Source organism: Piliocolobus tephrosceles, chromosome 10 (assembly GCF_002776525.5).
Source record: "Piliocolobus tephrosceles isolate RC106 chromosome 10, ASM277652v3, whole genome shotgun sequence".
Lineage (NCBI taxonomy): Eukaryota > Metazoa > Chordata > Mammalia > Primates > Cercopithecidae > Piliocolobus > Piliocolobus tephrosceles.
The window spans coordinates 47,634,337-47,659,876 of record NC_045443.1 but is presented as its reverse complement, the minus strand read 5'-3'; the positions used below and the strand labels follow the sequence as shown (position 1 = coordinate 47,659,876).

General features: G+C 40.9%; 1 protein-coding gene across 9 annotated transcripts in view; it reads right to left on the bottom strand.

The window, feature by feature from the left end:
* Positions 1-2,811: 2,811 nt before the first annotated feature.
* The window catches only part of LARP4 (La ribonucleoprotein 4), an 84,227-nt gene continuing 61,498 nt past the window's right edge, over positions 2,812-25,540 (bottom strand). For all 9 annotated transcript variants that reach the window (XM_023211147.2, XM_023211154.2, XM_023211145.3 and 6 more), the window contains 6 exons: positions 22,366-22,578; positions 21,111-21,159; positions 16,621-16,782; positions 9,242-9,363; positions 8,632-8,800; positions 2,812-7,279 (listed from right to left, as the gene is read on the bottom strand). In XM_023211147.2, the coding sequence (XP_023066915.1) occupies positions 6,941-7,279; positions 8,632-8,800; positions 9,242-9,363; positions 16,621-16,782; positions 21,111-21,159; positions 22,366-22,578 (1,054 nt within the window). In that variant the 3' untranslated portion in view covers positions 2,812-6,940. The remainder of the gene's footprint in view (positions 7,280-8,631; positions 8,801-9,241; positions 9,364-16,620; positions 16,783-21,110; positions 21,160-22,365; positions 22,579-25,540) is intronic.

The following is a 25,540-nucleotide window of genomic DNA, read 5'->3' as shown; positions in this document are numbered from 1 at the left end:
CTCCAGCCTGTGCAACAGAGCAAGACTATCTCAAAATAAGTAAAAAATTAAATAAAAAAAATTTAAAACTAGCCGGGCATGGTGGCATGTGCCCCAGCTACCGGGGAGGCTGAGGTGGGAGGACTGCTTGAACCCAGGAGTTCGAGGGAACAGTGAGCCACAACTGTGCCACTGCACTCTAGCCTGGGTGACAGAGTGAGACCTTCTTTTAAATAAAAAGTTAAGAAACTGGGGGTGCTCATTTGGGAACAATATTAAAAAAGTGAAAACATTCCAATTCCTTAAAATTCTCGTACAAACTAAAAACACTATGGTTTTAAGAAACTGCATAATTCTTTAATAGTAACTGGTAAGAACTTTTCATTTAAAAAATTCCAGGTATATCAGAGTATGATGGTGAATGAGCAACAACAACAAAAAAAGGAAATAAAAAAACTTCCAGGTATATAATTAAAACTTGAAGGCATAATATTTAGATTAATATTTTCTAACAAGAAGTGTAGTTAAATATAAGGTATCTGTAATGAAACTCTTTGCAAAATCACTCATTTTAAATACAACACGAGAGCCTACCTGAGTTTACCAATTTAGTTTTGGGTCCACTATAAAGAATACTGTGCTCTTTATATAAAATTTAAGTTATGCACCCCTCATATCTTGGCCAAATAAACATATTAAAACACTGACATCAGCCCCTTAAGGCTTTGTTAGCACTTATCCCCGTAAACCTGTCATTACCAGCACCACTTTGCTCACTGACATTAGCCATCTTTGTTAAGATAAATAATTGCTCATTTCCAAATTAAAGGTTTAGCTAAAGGCAATGCTGAAGAGCTAGGTAATTATTAAACTGAATGCTCATATTAAATCTGTTACCTTAAGGTGTATCTACATACATATCCAAACTACGTAACTTGGCAGAATAGTAAATATTTCTGAGAATATAATTTGAAATTAGGCCACATTCATAGACTTAAAAGAGTTCTATCACTGGCCAGGCATAGTGGCTCACGCCAGTAATCCCAGCACTTTGGGAGGCTGAGGCAGGCGAATCACTTGAGGGCAGGAGTTGAGACCAGCCTGGACAACATGGCGAAATCCCATCTTTACTAAAAAGACAAAAATCAGCCAGGCGTGGTGGCATGTGCCTGTAATCCCAGCTACTTGGGAGGCTGAGGCAAGGGAATCGGTTGCACCTGGGAGGCGGAGGGTGCAGCGAGTTGGGATCCCACCTCTGTACTCCAGACTGGGCGAGAGTGACTCTATCTAAAAAAAAAAAAACCCACAAAAAAGTTCTACCATTAAAAAAAGATTCACTTAATTCAAGAATAAACTGTGGCAGAGTAGCCATGAAACACCCTTTTTTTTTTTTTTGAGACACTCTGTTGCCCAGGCTGGAGTGCAGGGGCACGATCTCTGCTCACTGCAACCTCCACCTCCTGGCGATTCTCGTGCCTGAGACTCCAGAGTAGCTGGGATTACAGACGTGAGCCACCATGCTGGGCTCATTTTTGTATTTTTAGTAGAGACAGGATTTCACCATGTTGGTCAGGCTGGTCTCGAACTCCTGACCTCAGTTGATCCACCCGTCTCGGCTTCCCAAGGTGCTGGGATTACAGGCATGAGCCACCACGCCTCGCTACTCCACTATTTTTTAGCAATATATGTTCAGTAAAAGGTGTCACAATAATTTACAGATACCTGTTAAAAAGCCAGAGACTGACTCAGCTTTTCCATTTTGCTTTAAAATGAAGCATTTTTAAAAAACCAAAACTCGGGCCACGAAGCTGAGGTTGTACCGAGCCGAGATCGTGCCATTGCGCTCCAGCCTGGGCAACGAGAGCAAGACTCGGTCTCAAACAGAAACAAAACAAACAAAAAAAAACCCCTCATTTAAATTTCCTGGTCAATTTTCCCTCTGAAAAGCCCCAAAAAGCCTCTAGCTGGGCTTGACATGCACATACTCAAATCAAGCCACAACCTGTTCCATGAAGGTACAGTTTTTAAGCTACACATTACCATGATTCCTGTCCCCCAACCACCATATATATATATACACACATATATATTTTTGGAGATGGAGTCTTACTCTTTTTCCCAGGGTTCAGTGCACTGACACAATCATAGCTCACTGCAGCCTTGAACTCCTGGGCTCGGGCAATCCTCCTGCCTCACCCTCTAGGTTGTTATATTGCCCAGGCTGGTCTTGAACTCAGTCTCTGGTGATTCACGCACCTCGGCCCCTGAAATGCCCTGGGATTACACGGCCACTGCACCCAGCCTTTTTTCCCCTTTGAGACGGACTTTCATTAGTCACCCAGGATAGAGTGCAATGGCATGATCTTGGCTCACTGCAATGTCCACCTTCCAGGTTCAAGCGATTCTCCTAAGCTTCCCGAGTAGCTGGGATTATAGGTGCCCACCACCACCTCCAGCTAATTTTTTTATGTTTAATAAAGACGGGATTTCACCATGTTGGCCAGTCTGGTCTTGAACTCCTGGCCCCAGGTGATCCACCCACCTTGGCCTCCCAAAGTGCTGGGATTTCAGGCGAGAGCCACCGTGCCCAGCGTTTTTTCCCCCTTTCATCACTGCTTCTGATACTAAAAGAAAACTCCAGGATCATAAAGCTGTATCTTGTCTCTCTGCCCTTGTTTTACTTGAAACACCATTACTTCCCACTGCCCTCATCATCCAAAAAACAGCTTAGACAGTAATAATAATAGTATTAGCGAGGGCAACATATAATATTGAAAGGCAGACAGAAGTAGTCATTAGACATACACCACCTAGAGAAAAGGAAACCAGTCCTGCTTTTTAATAACTTTATTTTTTTTTTCTAATTTTGTTACTTTAATTTCCCATAGCACCTTGGCGATGTTGAAAACAAATACAAATACATTTTAACATTTTATGCATGAGCATGTGTCACACCAATTTTGGGGGCGACAGTTTTGACAACAGGAACAAATCTAAGCAATCGACAAAGCAGAAGCCGGATAACTGGCTCTGACCCCCACCCCCAACATTTAAGAGATGTCAAAGACACCCGAATTAGGTTAAAAAAACCAAGTTGACATGGATATTTCAACAGTGTTCTATGCTGCAAAACTGAAAATAAAACCATTTAATACACAGCCCATTAATATCAGAATTACGCTTTTAGGAACTGTTAGCTCAAAGATTCATAAAAAGTTGTCAGCTTTTAAAAATAAACTTTAAGTTATTTAATAATCAGGTGAATTTCAAAAGAGAATTTACTCACAACTTGAAAATAAATTCTCTTTCAACTTCTTAAAATACCCTCATTCAGCTAATGAGAAGTGAAACATGTATGTATCTTTTTGGAAGCTCAGACTAGCATATGACCAAAAGCCTAAAGTTAAATTAATGGCCACCAAAATTGTAAGGAAATATAAAAAATTAGGAAAAAATCCATCATATATTATAGTTAATAATTTATAAAAGCCCCTCAAAAGGAATACACTGTTCTCTTTTGAGTTTTATCTTTTTTGTAAAAAAAAAAAAATGGTACTTTTAAAATATGGTTAATATATTGCCAGCCTAAATACCAGAGACTTAACCCTGGTGTTGTTCAACTGCGTCAAAGTAAAACCAGTGGACATTTAAGCCAAGAGACTAATTATTAAGGCCATAACTAATAAAACTAGAAGTGTTCATTAACTTTTAAATACTATTTTATGTTCCAGCAACATTCTTTTTGTTCTCCTTTACCATAGTGAAGATGCTAACATTCCATCATTAAGCCTTTCCAAAGCAAACCTGTTTATTTAAAAAAGAAAAAGGAATGTGAAATAATATTCAAGCTATCTTAATTTTAGGAAACAAAAATAAATCATAATTCTGCATAGCATCTGATCATCTGCAAATTCAGCACATAAGACAACTACCACAACAAACCCTTATTATCGAAAGCTCTTACCTTCCTCAAAATCCAGTTGAAAAACATTTAGATGGATCACTATTTTAAATGTCAGTGTATTTGGCAAAATTAAAATTACTCAGAGACAGGCCCTAGGTATTATGAAAACCTTAATTATCAGGATAGCAAATGGAGACAGGTTTTGCAATGTCTCTATGTACCTTCTCTATGAAGTGCAAGGTGGTGAACTTTTGTGACTCTTGTTCTCTTCATGCATTAAGAACTATAGCAGAGTATCACTATACCAAACATTCAGTATCATTTATACCTACTTTTAGCCTCCAACAGACCAAGGAAATGTCAAGTCATAAGGGTGAAGAGAAAAATTTGATTATTTAAATTCCTCCATCTAAAGAACCAAATAAATAAACTACAATGAACATCCACCCTCATTAGTTACAAAGTAATGTTGGAAAAAAGCCAAGAGCTTCACACAACTCACAGGCATTATTTAGATACAAACTTTAAATCTGCTGTAATAAAATAAATGCTAAATACATACTGTGAATATATATAAATATTACACACACATACATACACACTCACTCTCTCTCACTCTTCCCTATACATCCCATCAAATGGGAACTACTAGATGTAATGAGGCAAATTAAATTAAAAACATTGTCTTAGTAAGAAATTTTTAAAGGTTATATCTTCAAATTAAATTTCTACTTTCAATAACGTTAAGAAAAAGCAAAAATATACCTGCTTTCTTCTAAAAGAAGGCTCTTGTATTTCACTTACAGCCTTTAAATTTTTAGAAGTTGGTGGACTAACAGTAAGTCACACAAGCATACAAGTAATACAGGCCTACATTTGTGACACATTGTTTAAAAAAAAGTAATGTTTCATTTTAAGTGCAGTAATTAAGTTTATAATCCTTGCCAAGTGATTTTTACAAAATGTTTATTCTCTGAAATCCAATGCAGTTAAAGGATGTTAACACTTAAAATGTTTATCATTTCCACCAACTGCATTATCTTAGTAAACCAAAATAAGCACTTTTATCATAGATGTAGTCAATGATTAATATATTTTTTTAAAGGACCTAAACTTCCCCCAAATTTCAGCACAGGTAGTTATATTGTTATGTTTCACCTAGTAGGCAATTTTTAAAAATAGTGTGTAGAAATGAATAGTTTCAAACTGAGTAAATACAGTATACCATGTCATAAAACAACCAAATCAAAAGTAACTGCCAAGCTAATAATAAGTCAAAGAAATAGTAATTCTGGCTTATACAGATATGTGCAGTGTTTTCAAAGCTCTTAACAGTTAACCACTAATATATATCTCCAAAGCTTAACTTAGAGTTGGAAGATGAATTTCACAGTAATATAATTTTAACCACCATTTACATTCACTTTAATATATTACTAAGATGTTTACTCTATGTCACAATGGTGCTTTCCAGTGTCCACAATTTACAGTTTCAATTTGTACATATGTAATTTACTAACATATGGGACAGTTCTTACTATTACAAACTATCCTTAAAAGAAAAATAAAACCCACCTTACATAGAACTCTGAACATGGTATGACTTAAAACAGATGAACACAACACAGTTTTTAATATTTTAGCCGTTTTCTAAATAACACCATGTAAACTTGTCTATTTAGTATATGAGAGCTACAACTTTATTCACTGAGAAATTACGCATTAATTTTCTTCAACCATCTTTCTCATCTTTACTAAAAAATCTCATGACTTGTTGGTATTGTTTCAGTGAATTCCAAACTATACTTTTTGGGTGTGGGGGGAGAATAGGAGGAAAGGAAGGTGATAAATATACATTGTAAACAGAAATAAGTACCCCTCTAAATTAAGCCTTTTTTAAAAAAATATTTTACTTCTACATTATTTAACACTTAAGAGTCAGTTACTATGTTTCATCTTTAACATTAACAACAAATAAATTACTGTAGGGTCAGTCTGCCCTACCATCTTGGGAGCTAAAATTCTAAATGTGTGAACAGAAGAGTAAATACTTCAACGTTCAATTCTGAAATTTAGAACAATTTATATGATTTGACTAGACTGGTCAAAGCAATTACAAACATACACTTCAGTAGGTAGTTGGTTATCTTGCTTTTGTGAGTGGGCAAAGAACAGAGAGTAACATATGGAGTAAGAAAAAAATGTTTGTTTCTCATTTTGGGGGTGTTGGGGGGGAATCACAGGGAAGTTTAAACCTCTGAAATCCATTTGGCCTATGCACTGAGGTCCAAGATGAAATTTTCAATTTTTTTAATAACCCCCTTTCCTTGAGTGTCAAACTGATTGGTAGTCACATCTCCAGGTACAATCATTTTACAGCTTGTTGAATGAAGTATTAGTAAGGTCAAAAAGACAGAGACTAAATTTCAAACTAGAAAAAAAAAAAATCTACTCAAGTATTACATTCAGTTTTCAAATCATTTACTAACATGACAACAGATTTGGCTTCAATCGCTCTTGTACACACTCACACCCACAACAGGCACCCCAGCCACTGATCTGCTTTGCAATACAAGGCCATATAGTCAGAAACGGCATTCTTCAAGCCAAACTTTAAATAGATTAAAAAAAGTAATTTCTAATTTTACAGAAATGCTTCTTCAAAAAATATTTTCTCTCATTCCCTCATCTCCTATACTGAAGGATGTATACTTTTTTTTTCCCTCCAAGCTAAATCTGAACCCTCAAAATTGATTCCTGGCAGCAAATCTCTGCAAATTAAAACCAAAAACAAAAATAGAAAAATTATATTTTATATATGTGTGTGTATATATATATATATATTTATACTGATTGGAATCCTCCAGCATTTAAAAATCACATTAGAGATGAATTTTGGGATCCTATCACTCACAACTCCAAAATCCATAATGATTTAAGGATGTACTTTCTCCTGTTTCCTTCCTGGCTACCCCCTCCCCTCCAAAACAGTTCAATATAGCCACAGCTCAAGTTTAATGGGAAGAGAGAGAAGTTTTTGAATAGTTTTGTTGTTTTTTACTTTGGTGATCTGGGTGGCACATATTGCTCTTTGCCATTACGTCGAGTCACTCCCTGAGGTATAGCCCTATGGCTAAACTGGCGTCTCTGTTCCCTGATTTTTCCAGCTGCTCCCCTGGGGATTGTATTGCCTCGGAAGCCAGAATAATCCTTACTAGCCCTTGCTTCTGGCTTCTCATGTGGTTTCTCAACGGAGTTCTCAGGAGCTCCACTGTCTTCATTTTTGGTGGGAGACACCACATTAGAGCGAAGTTCCCGTAGTGGCTGCACAAGAACTGAAGATGGCTCTTTAGGGGGCTTCTGGCACACTTCAGCATAACTTAACTTTCGGGGTTCCTTTGAAGTGATGATAAAAAAAGAACATTTATGGTACACATTCTCTAAATTATAAAGTACAAAAATGATTGTGTTAACCACAAGAAAACCACAAATTATCTTCCAGAAAAAGGCAACAAGCACTCTCATATATACTGCCTAGAGTACACTGGTACAATCTTTATTTATTATACAATAATTTCGTTTGAGGAATTTAACTGAGGGATGTTCATGTCAGCATTGTTTATAATGATGGAAATGACCTAAATGCCTAACAGGAAAGGGCAGATTAGATTAATATGGTACAGCCATATGATGAAATAAAATGGTTCTTTCTGTTCCTTTTCCTTGCTACAAAGAACCCCAAGAAAGATTCCAAAAGAATCCCAGCAGAGTAGTTAGAAACCAATGGTATAAAAAGACTCATTAAATGTCTTAATTACCTCAACTGAAAAAGGTGGAATAGAGGTATTGTGAGAACAGAATAAAGCATGTAAAGTCTTTAGCACTAGTCCTAATAATATACAGTAAGCATTCAAATGGTAGCTATCATTTTAGTATTATTGCTATCATTAAATAAGATAGTCTTGTAAATCTATTTTTTAAAGTGCTGTACTAAAATGCTAGGGATTATAGGTAAATTTTGTTTTATTCTGCTTTTCTGTATTTTCCCAATTATTTAACTATAAAACAATCCTGGAACTTGAATAAGTGGGAGTGGCCTCTCAATGGCCACTTATAGACTGTTAAGTATCACATATACAACCAAAAGAATATCAAGAGGCACAAGGCCGCTTTATGTTAGCCCCCAAATGATAAATTCATCCTAATGTGGGTAAGGAAGAAGATTCACTTAACCATATGAACAGAAAAAAAGCAATCAAAAGAAACAGAATGGGCCAGGCGCAGTCGCTCACGCCTGTAATCCCAGCACTTTGGGAGGCTGAGGCAGGCGGATCACGAGGTCAGGAGATTGAGACCATCCTGGCTAACAATGTGAAACCCCATCTCTACTAAAAATACAAAAAATTAGCCAGGCATGGTGGTGGGTGCCTGTAGTCCCAGCTACTTGGAAGGCTGAGGCAGGAGAATGGCATGAATCCAGGAGGCAGAGCCTGCAGTGAGCCGAGATGCTGCCACTGCACTCCAGTCTGGGCTACAGAGCGCAGACTCCGTCTCAAAAAAAAAAAAAAAAAAAAAAACCACCTAAAACTTTCCATCTCTTTGCAGTGACCTTAAAACTCCTTAAGCTTCTTTCTGATAGCCCCAACTCGGGCTACTTCCAAATGACTCTGTTCCAACAAAGTGTTAGGTGAAAAAAAAAATTATCTATTGTATTTTTTTTTTGACATAAACTAAAATCTTCAAGTTACCTGTAAAGCCACAGCTATAGCTGCATTTATGTTATTATTACATGGTGAAGCAGTACTTGCCCTCGATGGCTTTATAGTACTTGGAGGAGAAACTGGCATAGTTGTCTGGTTGAGACCATCCTTCTGAACAGAGGAATCCTCTATTAGATCCTTTTCTTGCTGAGTTGTGCTAAGGAAAAAAGAGCTTGCAATTAGACTCAGAATAGCTATGGAACAGTTTAGCAACTAATCAGAAGAAAAAGTAATGTTTCTTTTTCAAAAGTAATGTTTTTTTTTTTTTTGAGACGGAGTCTCACTCTGTCACCCAGGCTGGAGTGCAGTGGCATGCTCTTGGCTTACTGCAACCTCTGCCTCCTGGGTTCAAGCAATTCTCCTGCCTCAGCCTCCCGAGTAGCTGGGATTACAAGCGCCCACCACCACGCCCGGCTAATTTTTGTTTTTTAAGTAGAGACGGGGTTTCACCATGTTGGCCAGACTGGTCTTGAACTCCTGACCTCAGGTGATCCACCTGCCTCGGCCTCCCAAAGTGCTGGGATTACAGGCGAGAGCCACCGCGCCCGACCAGAAAAAGTAATTTAATGTTGAAGATCTTCTATACTATAAATTGTACCTTAATGCAGTAAGCTCAGCAGCACATGGAGAACTGGAACTCATATTGAGTTGTTGGGCAGAAGTGCATTCTGTCTGCTCATCTGCAGGCACTGGGCAACTAACTCTCAACTCTTCATTATCCTTAAAGTAAAAAGATTTTTCAAAATTACACTTAGACCTTTTTCCAAAGAAGAGATACACATGGCTAATAAGCACAAGAGAAGATGGTCAACATCATTAGTCATCATAAAATGCAAAGCTAAACAACGGTGAAAAATCACTTCATACCTACAAGGATGGTTATAATAATAAAAAAAGACAAACATTAATAAATGTTGGTGATGATATGGAGACATTAAAACTCAAACACAGAGGATGGCAATGTAAAATGATGCACTGCTTTAGAAAGCAATGTGGCAGATCCTTAGAAAGTTAAATAGGCCGGGCGCAGTGGCTCACGCCTGTAATTCCAGCACTTTGGGAGGCTGAGGCGGGTGGATCACAAGGTCAGGAGTTCAAGACCAGCCTGGCCAACATGGTGAAACCCTGTCTCTACTAAAAATACAAAAATTAGCTGGGCATGGTGGTGCATGCCTGTAATCCCAGCTACTTGGGAGGCTGAGGCAAGAGAATTGCTTGAACTGGGACCTGGGAGGCAGAGGTTGCAGTGAGCCGAGATTGCACCACTGCACTCCAGCCTGGGCTACAGAGCGAGATTCTGTCCCCTGACAAAAAAAAAGTTAAATGTAGGGATGGGTGCAGGGGCTCATGACTGTAATCCCAGCACTTTGGGAGTCCAGGAGTTCAAGACCAATCTTGGGCAACATAGCAAGATCCTGTCTCTACAAAATAAAGTAAAATATTTAGCTAGGGTAAGGGGGTGTCCACCTGTTGTCCCTCCCACTTGAGAAGATTACGTGAGTCTGGGAGGTTGAAGCTGCTACAGTGAACCATGATAGTGCCACTGCACTCCCTCCTGGGAAAAGAGCAAGACCATGTCTCAAAAAAAAAAAAAAAAAAAAAAAAAAAAAGTGTTTGTAGGCTGCATTTAAAAAAAAAAACTAATGAAATCTTGACTCATGCTGAACATGAATGAACGTTGAGGATGCTAAGTAAAATAAACCAGTCATAGAAAGACAAATACTGTATGATTCTATTTACATGAATTTCTAAGAGTAGTCAATTTAGAGACAGAAAGTAGAATAGTGGCTGCAGAAGGATAAGAGAAGGGAGGAAGAGGGAATGGTTTAATAGGTATAGAGTTTTAGTTTTGAAAGATAGTAACTTCTGGAGCTTAGCTGCACAACCATGTGAAGGTACTTAACACTACAAAACTGTACACATTTAAAATGGTTAAGATGGTAAACGCGCCAGGCGCGGTGGCTCAAGCCTGTAATCCCAGCACTTTGGGAGGCCGAGACGGGCGGATCACGAGGTCAGGAGATCGAGACCATCCTGGCTAACACGGTGAAACCCCGTCTCTACTAAAAAATACAAAAAAACTAGCTGGGCGAGGTGGCGGGCGCCTGTAGTCCCAGCTACTCGGGAGGCTGAGGCAGGAGAACGGTGTAAACCCGGGAGGCGGAGCTTGCAGTGAGCTGAGATCCGGCCACTGCACTCCAGCCTGGGCGACAGAGCGCCAGACTCCATCTCAAAAAAAAAAAAAAAAAAAAAGATGGTAAACGCTGTTATGTGTATTTATACCGCTGGCACAGAATTTAGAAAAGAGCCCTAGAAATTAAAACTGATGCGTGAAATAAAATTTTCAATAGGTTTAGAAAGTAACATTCAGAAAAACTTGATAGAAAACATAATAACAACAAAGATAAAAAACGAGGTTTAGTCCAGACATGGTGGCTCAGGCCTGTAATCCCAGTACTTTGTGAAATCTGCCTGCCTTAGGCGGATCACTTGAGGAAAGGAGTTTGACACCTGCCTGGCCAAAATGGTAAAACCCCGTCTCTACTAAAAACACAAAAAAATTAGCCGGGTGTGTGCCGCCACGCCTATAGTCAAAGCTCCTCGGGAGGTTGAGGCAAGAGAATCGTTTGAACCCAGGAGGCAGAGGTTGCAGTAAGCCGAGATTGTGCCACTGCACTCTAGCCTGGGTGACAGAGCAAGACTTAAAAAAAAAAAAAAAAAAAAAAGAGGTTTAAAGGCCGGGTACAGTGGCTGGCCCCTGTAATCCTAGCACTTTGGGAGGCCAAGGTGGGCAGAACACTTGAGCCCAGGAGTTCAAGAGCAGCCTCGGCAACATGGCAAAGCCCTAGTTCTACAAAAACTAGCCAAGCATGGCAGCCTGCAACTGTAACCCAAGCTACTTGGGGGTGCTGAGGCAGAAGGACTGCTTGAACATTGAGAGGTGAAGCCTGCGATGAGCCAAGATCATGGCACTGTCCTCTACCCTGGGTGATAAAGAGAGACCCTGTCTCAAAAAGAGGTTTAAGTAAAGGCTGGTTGCAGTGGCTCACACCTGTAATCCCAACAGTTTGGGAGGCCGAGGTGGGCTGATCACCTGAGGTCCGGAGTTCGACACCAGCCTCACCAACATGGAGCAACATGGTCTCTACTAAAAATACAAAACTTAGCCAGGCATGGTGGCACATGCCTGTAATCCCAGCTTCTGGGGAGGTTGAGGCAGGAGAATCAACTGAACCCAGGAGGTGGAAGCTGCAGTAGGCCAAGATCACGCCACTGTACTCCAGCTTAAGCAACGGAGGCAGACTCTATCTCCACAAAAAACAAACAAAAAGAATTGTGACCAAAAAAAGAACCATACCAAAGCACATCACGAAATTTCGCAGAATACCAAGGATCAATAAAAGACCCTAAAAATCTCCAGATAAGGGGAAAAAATCATGTTAGAGATCAGGAATCAGCACCCTTAGGGTTCTCAAAAGGATCTCTGGAAGCTAGATCATTTCCTAAGCATAAAATAAAAACAGCAAATTATAAAGAAAAGACTAATAGGACCATATTAAAATTAAGAACTTGTTTCAACCTACAGGCACTGAAGATGGAAAAGAAACCACAGAAGTGAAAGATTATTTGTACTACATGTAACTGACAAAGGATTAGTGTGCAGAATATGTAAAAAAATATATGAATCTGTTTCTTAAAAACCTGAAAGACTGACCATGCGCAGTGGCTCACGCCTGTAAACCCAGCACATTGGGAGGACGAGGTGGGTGGATCATCTGAGGTCAGAAGTTCGAGACCAGCCCGGCCAACAAGGCAGAAACCCCATCTCTACTGAAAATACAAAAATTAGCTGGGCATGGTGGCGCATGCCTGTATTCACCACTCGGGAGGCTGAGGCACAAGAATCGCTTGAACCCTGGCAGTGGAGGTTGCATAAGCCGAGATCATGCCACTGCACTCCAGCCTGGGTGACAGAGAGAGACTCCATCTCAAAAAAACACTTGAAAGACTTTAAAATTTTAAAAGAACACAAGCTGATGTATAAATCCTAAAAAGTTCTTGCTCATATGAAGATGTATAATGGCAAAATGTCCATTAACAGTACAATGAATAAATATTTTACTTCCTACAATAGAATATCACATAATAGTTCAAAATGAACAACAGTCATCTGTATTAACAGTGATCAATCTCAAACCATTCAGAATGAAAGAAAAGAAGAATATATACCGTGCAATTCCTTTTATAACCTTTTCAAAAACAGGCACCCCGTTTTATCACCTAGGGCAGGGGTTGGTAAACTAAGATCTGCAAGGCCAAACCCACCCTGTAACTTGTTTTGGTATGGCTTACAAGCTAAGAATGGTTTGTAAATTATAATTATGATTTTTATATTATTATTATTATTCTTTTTTAGAGATGGGGGTCTCCCTATGTTGACTAGGCTAGTCTCAAACTCTTGGCCTCAAGTGATCCTCCTGAAGTGCTGGGATTATAGGCATGAGCCACCATGCCTGGTTTGGTTTTTAAGTTATTAAAGGGTTGTAAAAACAAAGAATATGTGACAATACATGGCCCACAAAGCCTAAAGTATTTACTATGAGTATCTGGCCCTTCACAGAAAAATTCTATCAATGCAGAATGACAAAACTATGAAGGCAAGAAAATTGCTATCACAAAGTCAGAATAATGTTTATATCTAAAGGGGAAGAGTGGGGCAGAGTGACTATAAATAGGGAGGAGACACACATGTCACTGCTAAGATACTAGGGATGTTTATCGGCTACAATTGTGTGTTGGGGTTATAAGGAGATGTACACTTCATGATTATTCTTTAAAAATGTATATATGGCCGGGCACAGTGGCTCACCTGAGGTCAGGAGTTTAAGACCAGCCTGGCCAACATGGTGAAACCCCATCTCTATTAAAAACACAAAAATTAGCTGGGCACGGTGGCAAGTGCCTGTAATCCCAGCTACTTGGGAGGCTGAGGCAGGAGAATTGCTTGAACCCGGGAGGTGGAGGTTGCAGTGAGCTGAGATTGCGCCATTGCACTCCAGGCTGGGCAACAAGAGTGAAACTCCGTCTCAAAAAAAAAAAAAGTATATATGTATGTTTGTGTATCATCTTCTGAAATCTGAGATGCCATTATTGGTAAACTACACCATTATTTTATGTACCAATAAGAAAAAATAAAAATAAAAATAAAACCACTGGATAGAAGCAGACCTTAAGATGAGAAGAAAACAAAAATACTGCACTTAAGCTCATCGTAGCTTTGATCTCCTGGGCTGAAGCAATCCTCTTGTCTCAGCTTCCCAAGTAGCAAGGACTACAGGCATGCGTCACCATGCCCAGCTATTTTTTTTTTTTACACTCTATGTACAGACGGGACCTCTCTATGTTGACCAGGTTGGTCCTAAACTCCTGGGCTCAAGCAATCCATTCACCTTGGACCCCCAAAGTGCTGGAATTACAGGTATGGGCCAATGTGACTGGATATTTAATTTTTTTTTTTCTTTTTTTTGAGACAAGAGTTTTGCTCTTGTCGCCCAGGCTAGAGTGCAACGGTGCAATCTTGGCACACTGCAACCTCCATCTCCTAGGTTCAAGTGATTCTCCTGCCTCAGCCTCCCAAGTAGCTGGGACTACAGGTGCGTGCCACCACGCCCAGCTACTTTTTCTAATTTTAGTAGAGACGGGGTTTCACCATGTTGGCCAGGTTGGTTTCAAACTCCTAACCTCATGATCCGCTTGCCTTGCTTGGCCTCCCAAAGTGCAGGGATTACAGGCGTGAGCCACTGTGCCCAGCCTTTACATTTTTTAAAAAATAATATTTAGTCTGATTTTGGAAGGTGATAAAACATGGGGGAAAAAAGTGTATCTTAGTTATTATGAAATAACTACTACATGTCACAATTTTTTTTTTAAAGAAACAAGACAGTGGAATAATACCTTCAAAATTCCAAGGGAAAATGATTTCTAATAGAGAATCCAATATAGAAATAATCTACTGATCAATTTGAGAGCAGAAAAACATTTTCAGAATGCAAGAAATTTATACTTCATGACCATGGAAGATACGAACCACCCTAACATGGAAGAGTGAAAAAAGAGTGAGAAAAAAAAGGGGATTGATAAAGGAGAGTAAGGAAAATTGCCAGGGTGATGGTAAAGAGAAGGCCCAAGAACACAGCTATGCAGTAGGACACCGAGAGTGCACACAAAAGGAGAAACAATCATAGTATATTATGTTTGAGTCTCAGCCATGAAAAAATATGTAATACTTACAAAGGATGGGTGTTCTAGCATAACTAGCAACATTTTTTACTTTCTTAGAGATACTAAAATAATGGGTGCCTTATAATTGATGATATCTTACATATAATGAAGTACAATGTATCAGGAGGATAGGAAAAGTGTGAGTATGTTGGTTTAAGAGACCTAAATCTTTAGCTTCAGAATGTGAACCTAACAAAAACTGCTGAAAATGGAAAAGCCAAGAGGTTACAATAAAAAGATGTTAATTAGGCAGGGTGCAGTGACTCACGCCTGTAATCCCAGCACTCTGGGAGGCCGAGATGGGTGGATCACAAGTTCAGGAGATCAAGACCATCCTGGCTAACACTGTGAAACCCCATCTCTACTAAAAATACAAAAACAAAATTAGCTGGGTGTGGCGGCAGGCACCTGTAGTCCCAGCTACTTGGGAGGCTGAGGCGAGAGAATGGCGTGAACCCAGGAGGCGGAGCTTGCAGTGAGCAGATATCACACCACTGTACTCCAACCTGGGCTACAGAGCAAGACTCGTCTCAAAAAAAAAAAAAAAAGATGTTAATTAGAAATACAGGGCTGGGTACAGTGGCTCACGCCTGTAATCCCAGCACTTTAGGAGACCGAGGAGGGTGGATTGCGAGGTCAGGAGTTTGAGACCAGCCTGGCCAACATGGAGAAACACTGTCTCTACTAAAAATACAAAAATTAGCTGGGTGTGGTGTCTCATGCCTATAATCCCAGCTACTAAGAAGGCTGAGGCAGGAGAATCGCTTGAACCCGGGAGGCAGAGGTTGTAGTGAGTAGAGATCCACCACTGCATTCCAGCCTAGGTTACAGAGCAAAACTCCGCTCAAAAGGAAAAAAAAAATACAGAAAAAGCTAAGGAGCTGAAAGTAGTTGCAGGCTTTTCATTAAAAGCCTAGATATACTATAGACATGTACTGTTACAATAAAAAAAAATTGAATTAGAATAAAGGTAGAAAATGAGAAAAACTTGTGAGACATGAGGATTTCTGATATGGAGAGGTCTACACACCAAATAATCATAGGATGAGGTATCTCAGCCTCTAGACATCTACTTTCCATTATTTGAAAGAATTCATTTACATCACTAGTGAATTATAGGCACACAAATGGAAATGATACCTTCCATTTATCTTGCATTAATCAGTTATCAGTTCTACCAGGCTGAGTTGACTGATAGAAAGACATGCAAGGCTGGGCGTGGTGGCTCACGCTTATAATCCCAGCACTTTGGGAGGCCAAGATGGGCAGATGCTTGAGGTCAGGAGTTGGAGACCAGTCTGGCCAATGTGGCGAAACCCTGTCTCTACTTAAAAAAAAAAAACCGAAAGTTAGCTAGGCGTGGCTGCGCACACTGTACTCTCAGCTACTTGGGAGGTTGAGGCAGAAGAATCACAATCACTTGAATCTAGGAGGTAGAGGCTGCAGTCAGCTGAGATAATGTCTTTAAAAAAAAAAAAAAAAAGACACGCAAAAGCCAAGAAACATTTTATTGCCTTTGTGCAGCTTTATTATGAATCTTTTAAAAAATACTCTAAGTATGCTGAAAACTCCATAAATAAAAACTATGATAGAAATGTACACTAAGTGCAAGTAAAACTTTAAATAATAACACTGCAAATAAAGCCTAAATATGGTCTCATAAGGTGAGACTCATATTAGATGCTGGGTGTTTACCTTTTCTTTGTAGACACCTTTAACAACATCAGACATCCTATTCTCCAAAATGAGTTCACCTGGCATTCTTGATGAACTTCCAGGTAAAGGTGGAAAATTTGAGGCTAACAAGTCAAACTTTGGTGTTGGAGCCTTTGATTCAGCTGTTGAAGGATGAGGTCTCTAAAATGAACAAATAACAAAATAGGTCACATGGCTATCTCATTCTCTAATCCTGTGTCACTGAAGCTGAAAGCTGCGAGAAAAGAAAAATAAGTAAATAAAACCTCTATAATGCACAGAACTGTATCCCTACATAAATTCTTGGTTTGACATCTCACTTGAGCTCTCATCAGTCTTTATCAATTCTACTTTTCTTTAGTCAGTTCTCTCACCTGTTTCTTTTGTAAACTTTGCCATACTCCTTAAGCTTTCTAACTAGTCTCCACTATTCATTCCATAATTTACTATGCCTTCTCAACAAAAACACCCACTTTACCTAAATTTGCTATCAACTATTTTTTTTTTTTGAGACAGGGTCTTGGTCTGTCACCAAGGCTGAAATGCAGTAACACAATCATAGCTCACTACAACCATGACTTCCTGGACTCAAGTAATCCTCCTGCCTTTTTTGCCTCTAGCTGTGCACACCACCACACTGGGCTAAATTTTTATTTTTTGTTTTTTAGCAGTGACAAGGTTGATCACTTGAGCTTAAGTGATCCTCTCCCCTTGGCCTCTCAAAGTGCTGGGATTACAGGCTTAAGCAATTGTGCCCAACCATCACCATCTTTCTCCATCTATCTATCTCAAGAGAGAACAATATCCCTCCTCTATATAACGTATATGAAAAATCTCATGCTTCCCTCCTAATACCCTATATATCCTCTGACAAGCCTCTTACCTCTTACTTATCTCCTCCACTTTGTCATCACTCCACTAAAATTATTTTAGATGTCACCAATGCCATCAACAATGCAAAACCTGACAGACCCTTTTTCCTGATCTCACATTTCCTGACCTACAGCATTTGGTGTGTTAACCATCCTTTCCTCGGGAACGCATTTTTCTCTTAGCTTCTGTGATACCTTTTTGTTTTTTAAATTTGACAGACATGTGCTCTTTTTCCCCTGACCATCTCTAAAATTTTGATGGTTTCCATTTGGTTACTACTCTTTACTTCTCATATTCTCCTTGAGTGATGTCCACTATCCATGGCTTCAACTACTACCTTTATGCAGGCAACTGTTAAAACAATCTTTTTCACTTTTTGACGGCTGTATATCTCTGTAAATTTACCAAAATATCATTGAATTGTAGGTTTTAAATACTTTCAGCCTAGGCCTTTGCCTACAACCCAGATAACACTTGTCCATTAGCCATATCCATTCAGATTTTGCTTGAATACTTTAAACAGTATGCTGAAAAATCTCATTTTTCAACCCAACACTGCTGCTTTATTCCCCAAAGTTCCATATTAGACCACTTTCATCACTCTATGGAGAGTACTCTGCATGAGCTTATCACTCCAATTACTATGTGAAGGCTTACAAATCCAAAATCTTATTCCCAGCTAAGATCTCCCTCCTGCATAAGAGCTCCTCTACCAAGACCTACCCACTGGAAGTCATGCCTGTTTCTTTTACTCCAATGTTTAGTCCTCCATCATAACATTTACAACATACTGAATAAACCCCAAATCTAATCTCTATTTTTTTTTTTTGAGACGGAGTCTTGCTGTGTCGCCCAGGCTGGAGTGCAGTGGCACAATCTCAGCTCATTGCAACCTCTGCCTCCTGGATTCAAGTGATTCTCCTGCCTCAGCCTCCTGAGTAGCTAGGACTACAGGCACCCACCACCACACCTGGCTAATTTTTGTATTTTTAGTAGAGACAGGGTTTCGCCATGTTGGCCAGGATGGTCTTGAAATCCTACCCTCAGGGAATCCACCCACCTGAGCCTCCCAAAGTACTGGGATTACAGGCGTGAGACACCATGCCTGGCCTGAGCCACCATGCAGGGTCTAATCTCTTATTCCAAATTGTTGAGGGCCACATGAGAAGTCATGTGGACTGCTGCAATGGAATGCCAAAAAAGAACTGTTGGGCTGGGTGTAGTGGTTCATGCCTATAATCCCAGCACTTTGGGAGGCTGAGGCAGGTGGATCACCTGAGGTCAAGAGTTCAAGACCAGCCTGACCAACATGGTGAAACACTGTCTCTACTAAAATATAAAAATCAGCCAGGCATGGTGGCAAGCGCCTGTAACTCCAGCTACTTGGGAGACTGAGGCAAGAGAATCGCTTGAATCCAGGAGGCAGAGGTTGCAGTGAACCGAGATCACACCACTGTACTCTAGCCTGGGCCACAAGAGCAAAACTCTGTCTCAAAAAAACAAAAAAAGAAAAGAATTGTTGGTCAGGCACGGTGGCTCACGCCTGTAATCCCAGCACTTTGGGAGGCCAAGGCAGGTGGATCACCTGAGGTCTGGAGTTTGAGACCAGCCTGGCCAACATGGTAAAACTCCGTCTCTATTAAAAATACAGAAAATTAGCCAGACGTGGTGGCAGGTGACTGTAGTCGCAGCTAGCTATTTGGGAGGCTGAGGCAGGAGAACTGCTTGAACCCGGGAGTCAGAGGTTGCAGTGAGCTGAGATCGTGCCATGTGTACTCCAGCCTGGGTAACAAAAGCGAAACTTGGTCTCCCCCCCCGCCCCAAAAAGAAAAAGTTGCCTGAAGTTTCATGGTTGTGTATAATAAAGTTACAACACTGATTTAAGAGGTTCAGTGTGGCCTAAAAACAATTCAGTTATAATGGAACATATTTTCTTCTTTGAAAATGGTTTTCTTCTCTCTTCCTCCTGCCATGTATTCACTGCGTGGTCCCCATTTGCCTTCAGCCATGATTATAAGTTTACCAAGGCCTCCCCAGAAGCCGGGCAGATGCCTGCATCATGCTTCCTGTACAGCCTGCAGAACTGTGAGCCAATTAAACCTCTTTTCTTTATGAATTATCCAGTCTCAAGTATTTCTTTCTAGCAATGTGAGACTGGCTTAAAGAAAATTGGTATTGAAGAGTGGAGCACTGCTAAAAGATAACTGAAAATGTGGAAGCAGTACTGGAACTGGGTAACAGATAGAGGGTGGAAGAGTCTGGAGGGCTCAAAAGGATAGAAGATGAGGAACTTCCTAGACTGGCTTGGGAGCCTCTGACTCGATTTCAGAGGATGTACGGCATCCTCTGAAAAGAAACTTATACCAGTCTGGTTAAGTCCAGGCAGAAACCTGCTCCAGGGGCACAATGCAGAGGGGAAATATGGGGCTGAGGCCCTCACAACACGCCTCCACTAGGGCACTGCATAGTGGCAGAAGAAGGTCACCGTCCTCCAGACTCCAAAACAGGCATGGAAAAGCCACAGGCATTCAAGTGGGCCGGTAAGAGCAGCCTCCAGGGTTGATCCCTGCAAAGTCAGAGGGGTGGAGCTGCCTAAGGCCTTGGGAGCCCAACCCTTGTATCAGTGCAACCTAGGAGTGGCCATAGAGTCAAAGGATATTATTTTATTATTTTTTGAGACAAAGTCTCACTTGGTTGCTCAGGCTGGAGTGCAGTGGCACAATCTTGGCTCACTGCAACCTCCATCTCCTGGGCTCAAGGGATCACCCTGCTTCAGCCTTCCAAGTAGCTGGGACCACAGGCGTGTACAGTGGTGCCTGGCTTATTTTTTTAATTTTGTAGAGATGGGGTTTCACCATGCTGCCCAGGCTGGTATCCAACTCCTGAGCTCAAGTGATCTGCACATCTCAGCCTCACAAAGTGCTGACATTACAGACTTGAGTCGCCATGCCTGGCCAAAGGCAAGTATTTTGGAGCTTTAAGATGTCCTGACCATTCTGCTTGGTTTTGCACTTGCATGGGGCCTGTAGCCTCAAGTAACCCAACTGACTCAGCCTCCCAAAGAGCTGGGAAAACAGGCATGAGCCACGGTGCCCGACCCCATCTCTAGAGGAGGAACACTTAAGCCTGGGATGTCAAGGTTGCAGTGAGCCATGACTGTACCACTGCACTTCAGCCTGGGCAACATAGCAAGACCCTTCCTCCTCTGCCTCTCCCTAGAAATCCTTAATCTTGCATCAAGCATGGTGGCTCAGGCCTGTAATTCCAGTGCCCTGGGAAACAGTAATATCCCGTGTCTTGGAAAAGAAAGAAGAAAAGAAAAGGTGAGGAAAGTTAGAAAGACTTCGTGATTTTATTTAAAAATCACGTGAACACATTAATCTTCAAATAATTTTTTTAAGCAAGCAACACAAGTGAAACTCCATACTACATGTGTGCTAGAGGGTGGGTATGTGGGTAGTGGTGGTAAAAATTTCAGGGTTAAATTTAGGCTCTATTTACCTTTGCTGAAGGGTACAATCAATAAAACAAAAACCCAGAAAGGAAAGACCAAAAGTCAATGCCATAGTAAATCACAGAAGAGAAAAAAGTCTGAATAAAAGTTTTAAAAAACTTACTGAGATCCTGTCATCTTCTCGTCGTCTTCGACCTCTGAAGAGAGTTCTCCTTTTAATAAGAAAAAGGTTGGGGTGGGGGGAGGAGAAGGGACAAGTCATAAATTTCTTCAGATAGATACATTCTATCATATACTTTTTTTTTTTTTTTTGAGACAGAGTCTCACTCTGTTGCCAGGCTGGAGTACAGTGGTGCTATCTCGGCTCACTACAAACTCTGCCTCCCAGGTTCAAGCAATTCTCCTGCTCAGACTCCTGAGTAGCTGGAATTACACGCACACGCCACCATGCCCAGCTAATTTTTGTATTTGTAGTAGAGACAGGGTTTCACCATGTTGGCCAGGATGGTCTCAATCTCCTGACCTCATGATCCGCCTGCCCCACTTCCCAAAGTGCTGGGATTACAGGCGTGAGCCACCATGCCCAGTCAGCTGCATAAATTTCAATTTAAACATCTTCTACATTTCGGGCTAGTTTTCTCTATTACTAAAAGATAATATATTATTCTGAGGTATCCTGAGCCAATTTACCAAAAACTTTACCTACTACCACACCATAAAGTAAGATGAGCCCATTTGTTAGTAGCAATCCCTTCAAACCAGAACCATACTATTATTTAATTAGGCAAGTTGGCAATATATAACCTCACCCCTATAGTTTATTTATATTTTTGAGACAGAGTCTCACTCTGTCACCCAGGCTGGAACGCAGTGGCGCAACCTTGCCCCACTGCAACCTCTGTCTCCTGAGTTTGGGTTCAAGTGATTCTCCTGAGCTGGGATTACAGGTGCCTGCCACCTTGCCCAGCTAATTTTGGTATTTCTTCATAGAGACAGGGTTTCACTATGTTGGCCAGGCTGGTCTTGAACTCCTGACCTCAGATGATCCTCCCACCTCAGCCTCCCAAAGTGTTGGGATTACAGGCGTGAGGCACCGCACCCAGCCACTTCTATAGTTTAAAAGCTGGAAGACATTAAAACCATAAGGCAGATGGATATGTTAATTTTCTAAGCTATTCTTTCCTATATGAACTATAAGGAACTATAAACCTCTGATTCAGAGATATATTCTACATGAGTACTCTATTTCTTTATAAAAAGCAATCAACCCATGTTCTGAAAATAACATATTTATTTAATATAACCATATACCAATAATTAAATTAAAACCAAACCAAACCAACCACCAGATCATGTTCTTCAATTATTCAGGACGATCACACTATTATCAAAGATTTTCAGGTACCTTATTTCCTTACCTGCCCCTACCATAGTCCCCGTTCTGTTCCATCTGCAAAGTGGAAGTCTCCTTTTGAAGGTAAGTTTGCTCCTGATGCTCAGTTACTGTAGGGTTATGCCGTTCAGTTGGAAGGTTTCTTGAACTAGATCTGTTCAACTGTCCATCCCCCAAGGATACAGAGCCCTCTGTTGAGTGTTCGGAACCACTGGATGACCTAAAATGAGGCTTCATACTATAGGAAATATAAAATAATATACATAAAGCAGTAAATCAAGACAGAAGAACAACTTTCCTCAGGTAAAAAATTGGCTCCTGTTGTACTGGGGTTTTCAAAAAATTTAACTTGAAAAGCATTATGTTGTAAAAGTATAGCCCCTTCTACATCTCAAACATTATTTTAAAAAGTGAAGTAAATTTTTTTTTTTTTGAGACAGAGTCTTGCTCTGTCACCCAGGCTGGAGTGCAGTGGCGCATCTCGGCTTACTGCAAGCTCCGCCTCCTGGGTTCATGCCATTCTCGTCTCAGGTGCTGGCCACCACATCCAGCTAATTTTTTGTATTTTGTTTAGTATAGATGGGGATTCACCATGTTAGCCAGGATGGTCTCGATATCCCGACCTTGTAATACGTCCGCCTCAGCCTCCCAAAGTGCTGGGATTACAGGTGTGAGCCACCACGCCAGGCCAAAGTGAAGTAAATTTTACATTAAAAAATGTTGTGGGCTGGACGCAGTGGCTCACGCCTGTAATCTCAGCACTCTGGGAGGCTGAGGCAGGAGGACTGAGCTCTGGGGTTCAACACCAGCTGGGACAACACAGCAAGACCCTATCACTGCAAAAAAAAATTAAAATGTGCAGCGGTATGTACCTATACTACTCCCAGCTACTTGGAAGGCTGAGGCAGAAGACTGCTTGGGCCCAGGAGTTTGAGGCTGCAACAAGCTATGATTGCACAACTGAATTCATGCACAGGCATCAGAGAAAACCTTACCTCTAAGATAATAATATATATATATATATATATATTTTTTGAGACGGAGTCTCCCTCTGTCGCCCAGGCTGGAGTGCAGTGGCCGGATCTCAGCTCACTGCAAGCTCCGCCTCCCGGGTTTACGCCATTCTCCTGCCTCAGCCTCCCGAGTAGCTGGGACTACAGGCGCCTGCCACCTCGCCCGGCTAGTTTTTCCTATTTTTTTAGTAGAGACAGGGTTTCACCGTGTTAGCCAGGATGGTCTCGATCTCCTGACCTCGTGATCCGCCCGTCTCGGCCTCCCAAAGTGCTGGGATTACAGGCTTGAGCTACCGCGCCTGGCCAATAATATATATATTTTTAAAGTTGTGTTTGGAGAGACAGGGAAAAATCCAAAGTTCTTTGAAAGAAACTTACTTTTACTTCAATACTCAGAATTAGGATTTTAGCTAATGTCATTGGATGCACTCTCGACATGTTTAAATTAGCCAGGTTTAAGCTTATGAGTATATGTAATACATTCTTCTTCTTTTTTTTTTTTTTTGGTGAGATGGAGTCTGTCTGTTGCCTGGGATGGAGTGCAGTGGTGCAATCTCAGCTCACTGCAACCTCCGCTTTCCAGGTGCAAGCTATTCTCTTGCCTCAGCCTCCCAAGCAGCTGGCCTATAGGCATGCGCCACCACACCCGGCTAATTTTGTATTTTCAGTAGAGACAGGGTTTTGCCACCTTGGTCAGGCTGGTCTTGAACTCCTGACCTTGTGATCCGCCCACCATGGCCTCTCAAAGTGTCGGGATTACAGGCGTGAACCATCACATCTGGCCTATAACATGCATTTTTTGTTTTTTTTTTTTTTGGAGACAGTCTCGCTCTGTCGCCAGGCTGGAGTGTAGTGGTGCAATCTCAGGTCACTGCTAGCTCAGCCTCCCGGGTTCACACCATTCTCCTGCCTCAGCCTCCCAAGTAGCTGGTACTACAGGCATGCGTCTCCACACCTAGATAATTTTTGTATTTTTAGTAGAGATGGGGTTTCACCATGTTGGCCAGAATGGTCTCCATCTCCTGACCTCATGATCCACCCAGCTCAGCCTCCCACAGTGCCGGGATTACAGGTGTGAGCCACCACACCCAGCCCGCTATGCATTCTTAATGGAAGCAAAACCATGCTAAATGGGAGTAAAAATGGGGGGTGAGGGAAGGGCAAAAAGTAATCATTTTATGTATAAAGCACAGATACATACATTACATACATACAGATATACAATCGTCTGTAGTATTAAATTTTCACAGGAGGAAAATGTCTAAAAAGGCTGTTTAGGGGAGTAATAATGAAGAGAGTAAGAAATACTGCAATATAATTAAAAAATCCTAGCCTCAGCTGGGCACAGTGGCTCACACCTATAATCCTAGAACTTTGGGAGGTGGAAGCGGGTGGATCACCTGAGGTCAGGAGTTTGAGACCAGCCTGGCCAACATGGTGAAACTCCATCTCTACTAAAAATACAAAAATTAGCCACGCATGGTGGCACACACCTGAAATCCCAGCTACTCAGGAGGCTGAGGCAGGAGAATCTTTTGAACCCAGGAGGCGGAGGCTGCAGTGAGCCAAGATCACACCATTGCACTCCAGCCTGGGAAATAAGGGCAAAACTGTCTCAAAAAACAAAACAAAACAAACAAACAAACAAGCAAAACCTAGCATCTTACTAAGCATGCGTCACCAAATAAGATTTGTCGAAAGATCCATATGTAGGACAGCAAACTAGGAAAATATAGCAATGCACCCAATAGCATGGCATGACTGCATGTGTTAAGGTATGCAATGTGGTTAAACAAACCAACCTGCTTCTAACAAAGGGAGTTTTTATCTTGGATGATGGGTATAAGCACCAACTTCCTAAAAGCTTACAAGCAGATGAAGCTAAGGTCGACTAATAGAAAAATAATGCAATTTAATCAGTAGCAAGAACATCTATAGCAGCAGAAACACCTAAAAACTCAAGCAACTGAGTATCTTGGCTCTACAGATTAAGAAGAGTGAGATTTATGTTTGGCCCATTATTTGCAGTTTATATATCCCAGTTTTTGTAATCTATTTTCATAGTTATAAACCAACAATATTAATCACATGTTGCCAATTCCTGACTCTAGGAATAGGGATTGAAAACTTCTTGAATAATTATAACCCCACCAAGTAAATGTAAATTCCCACAGCATCTCTAGCTGT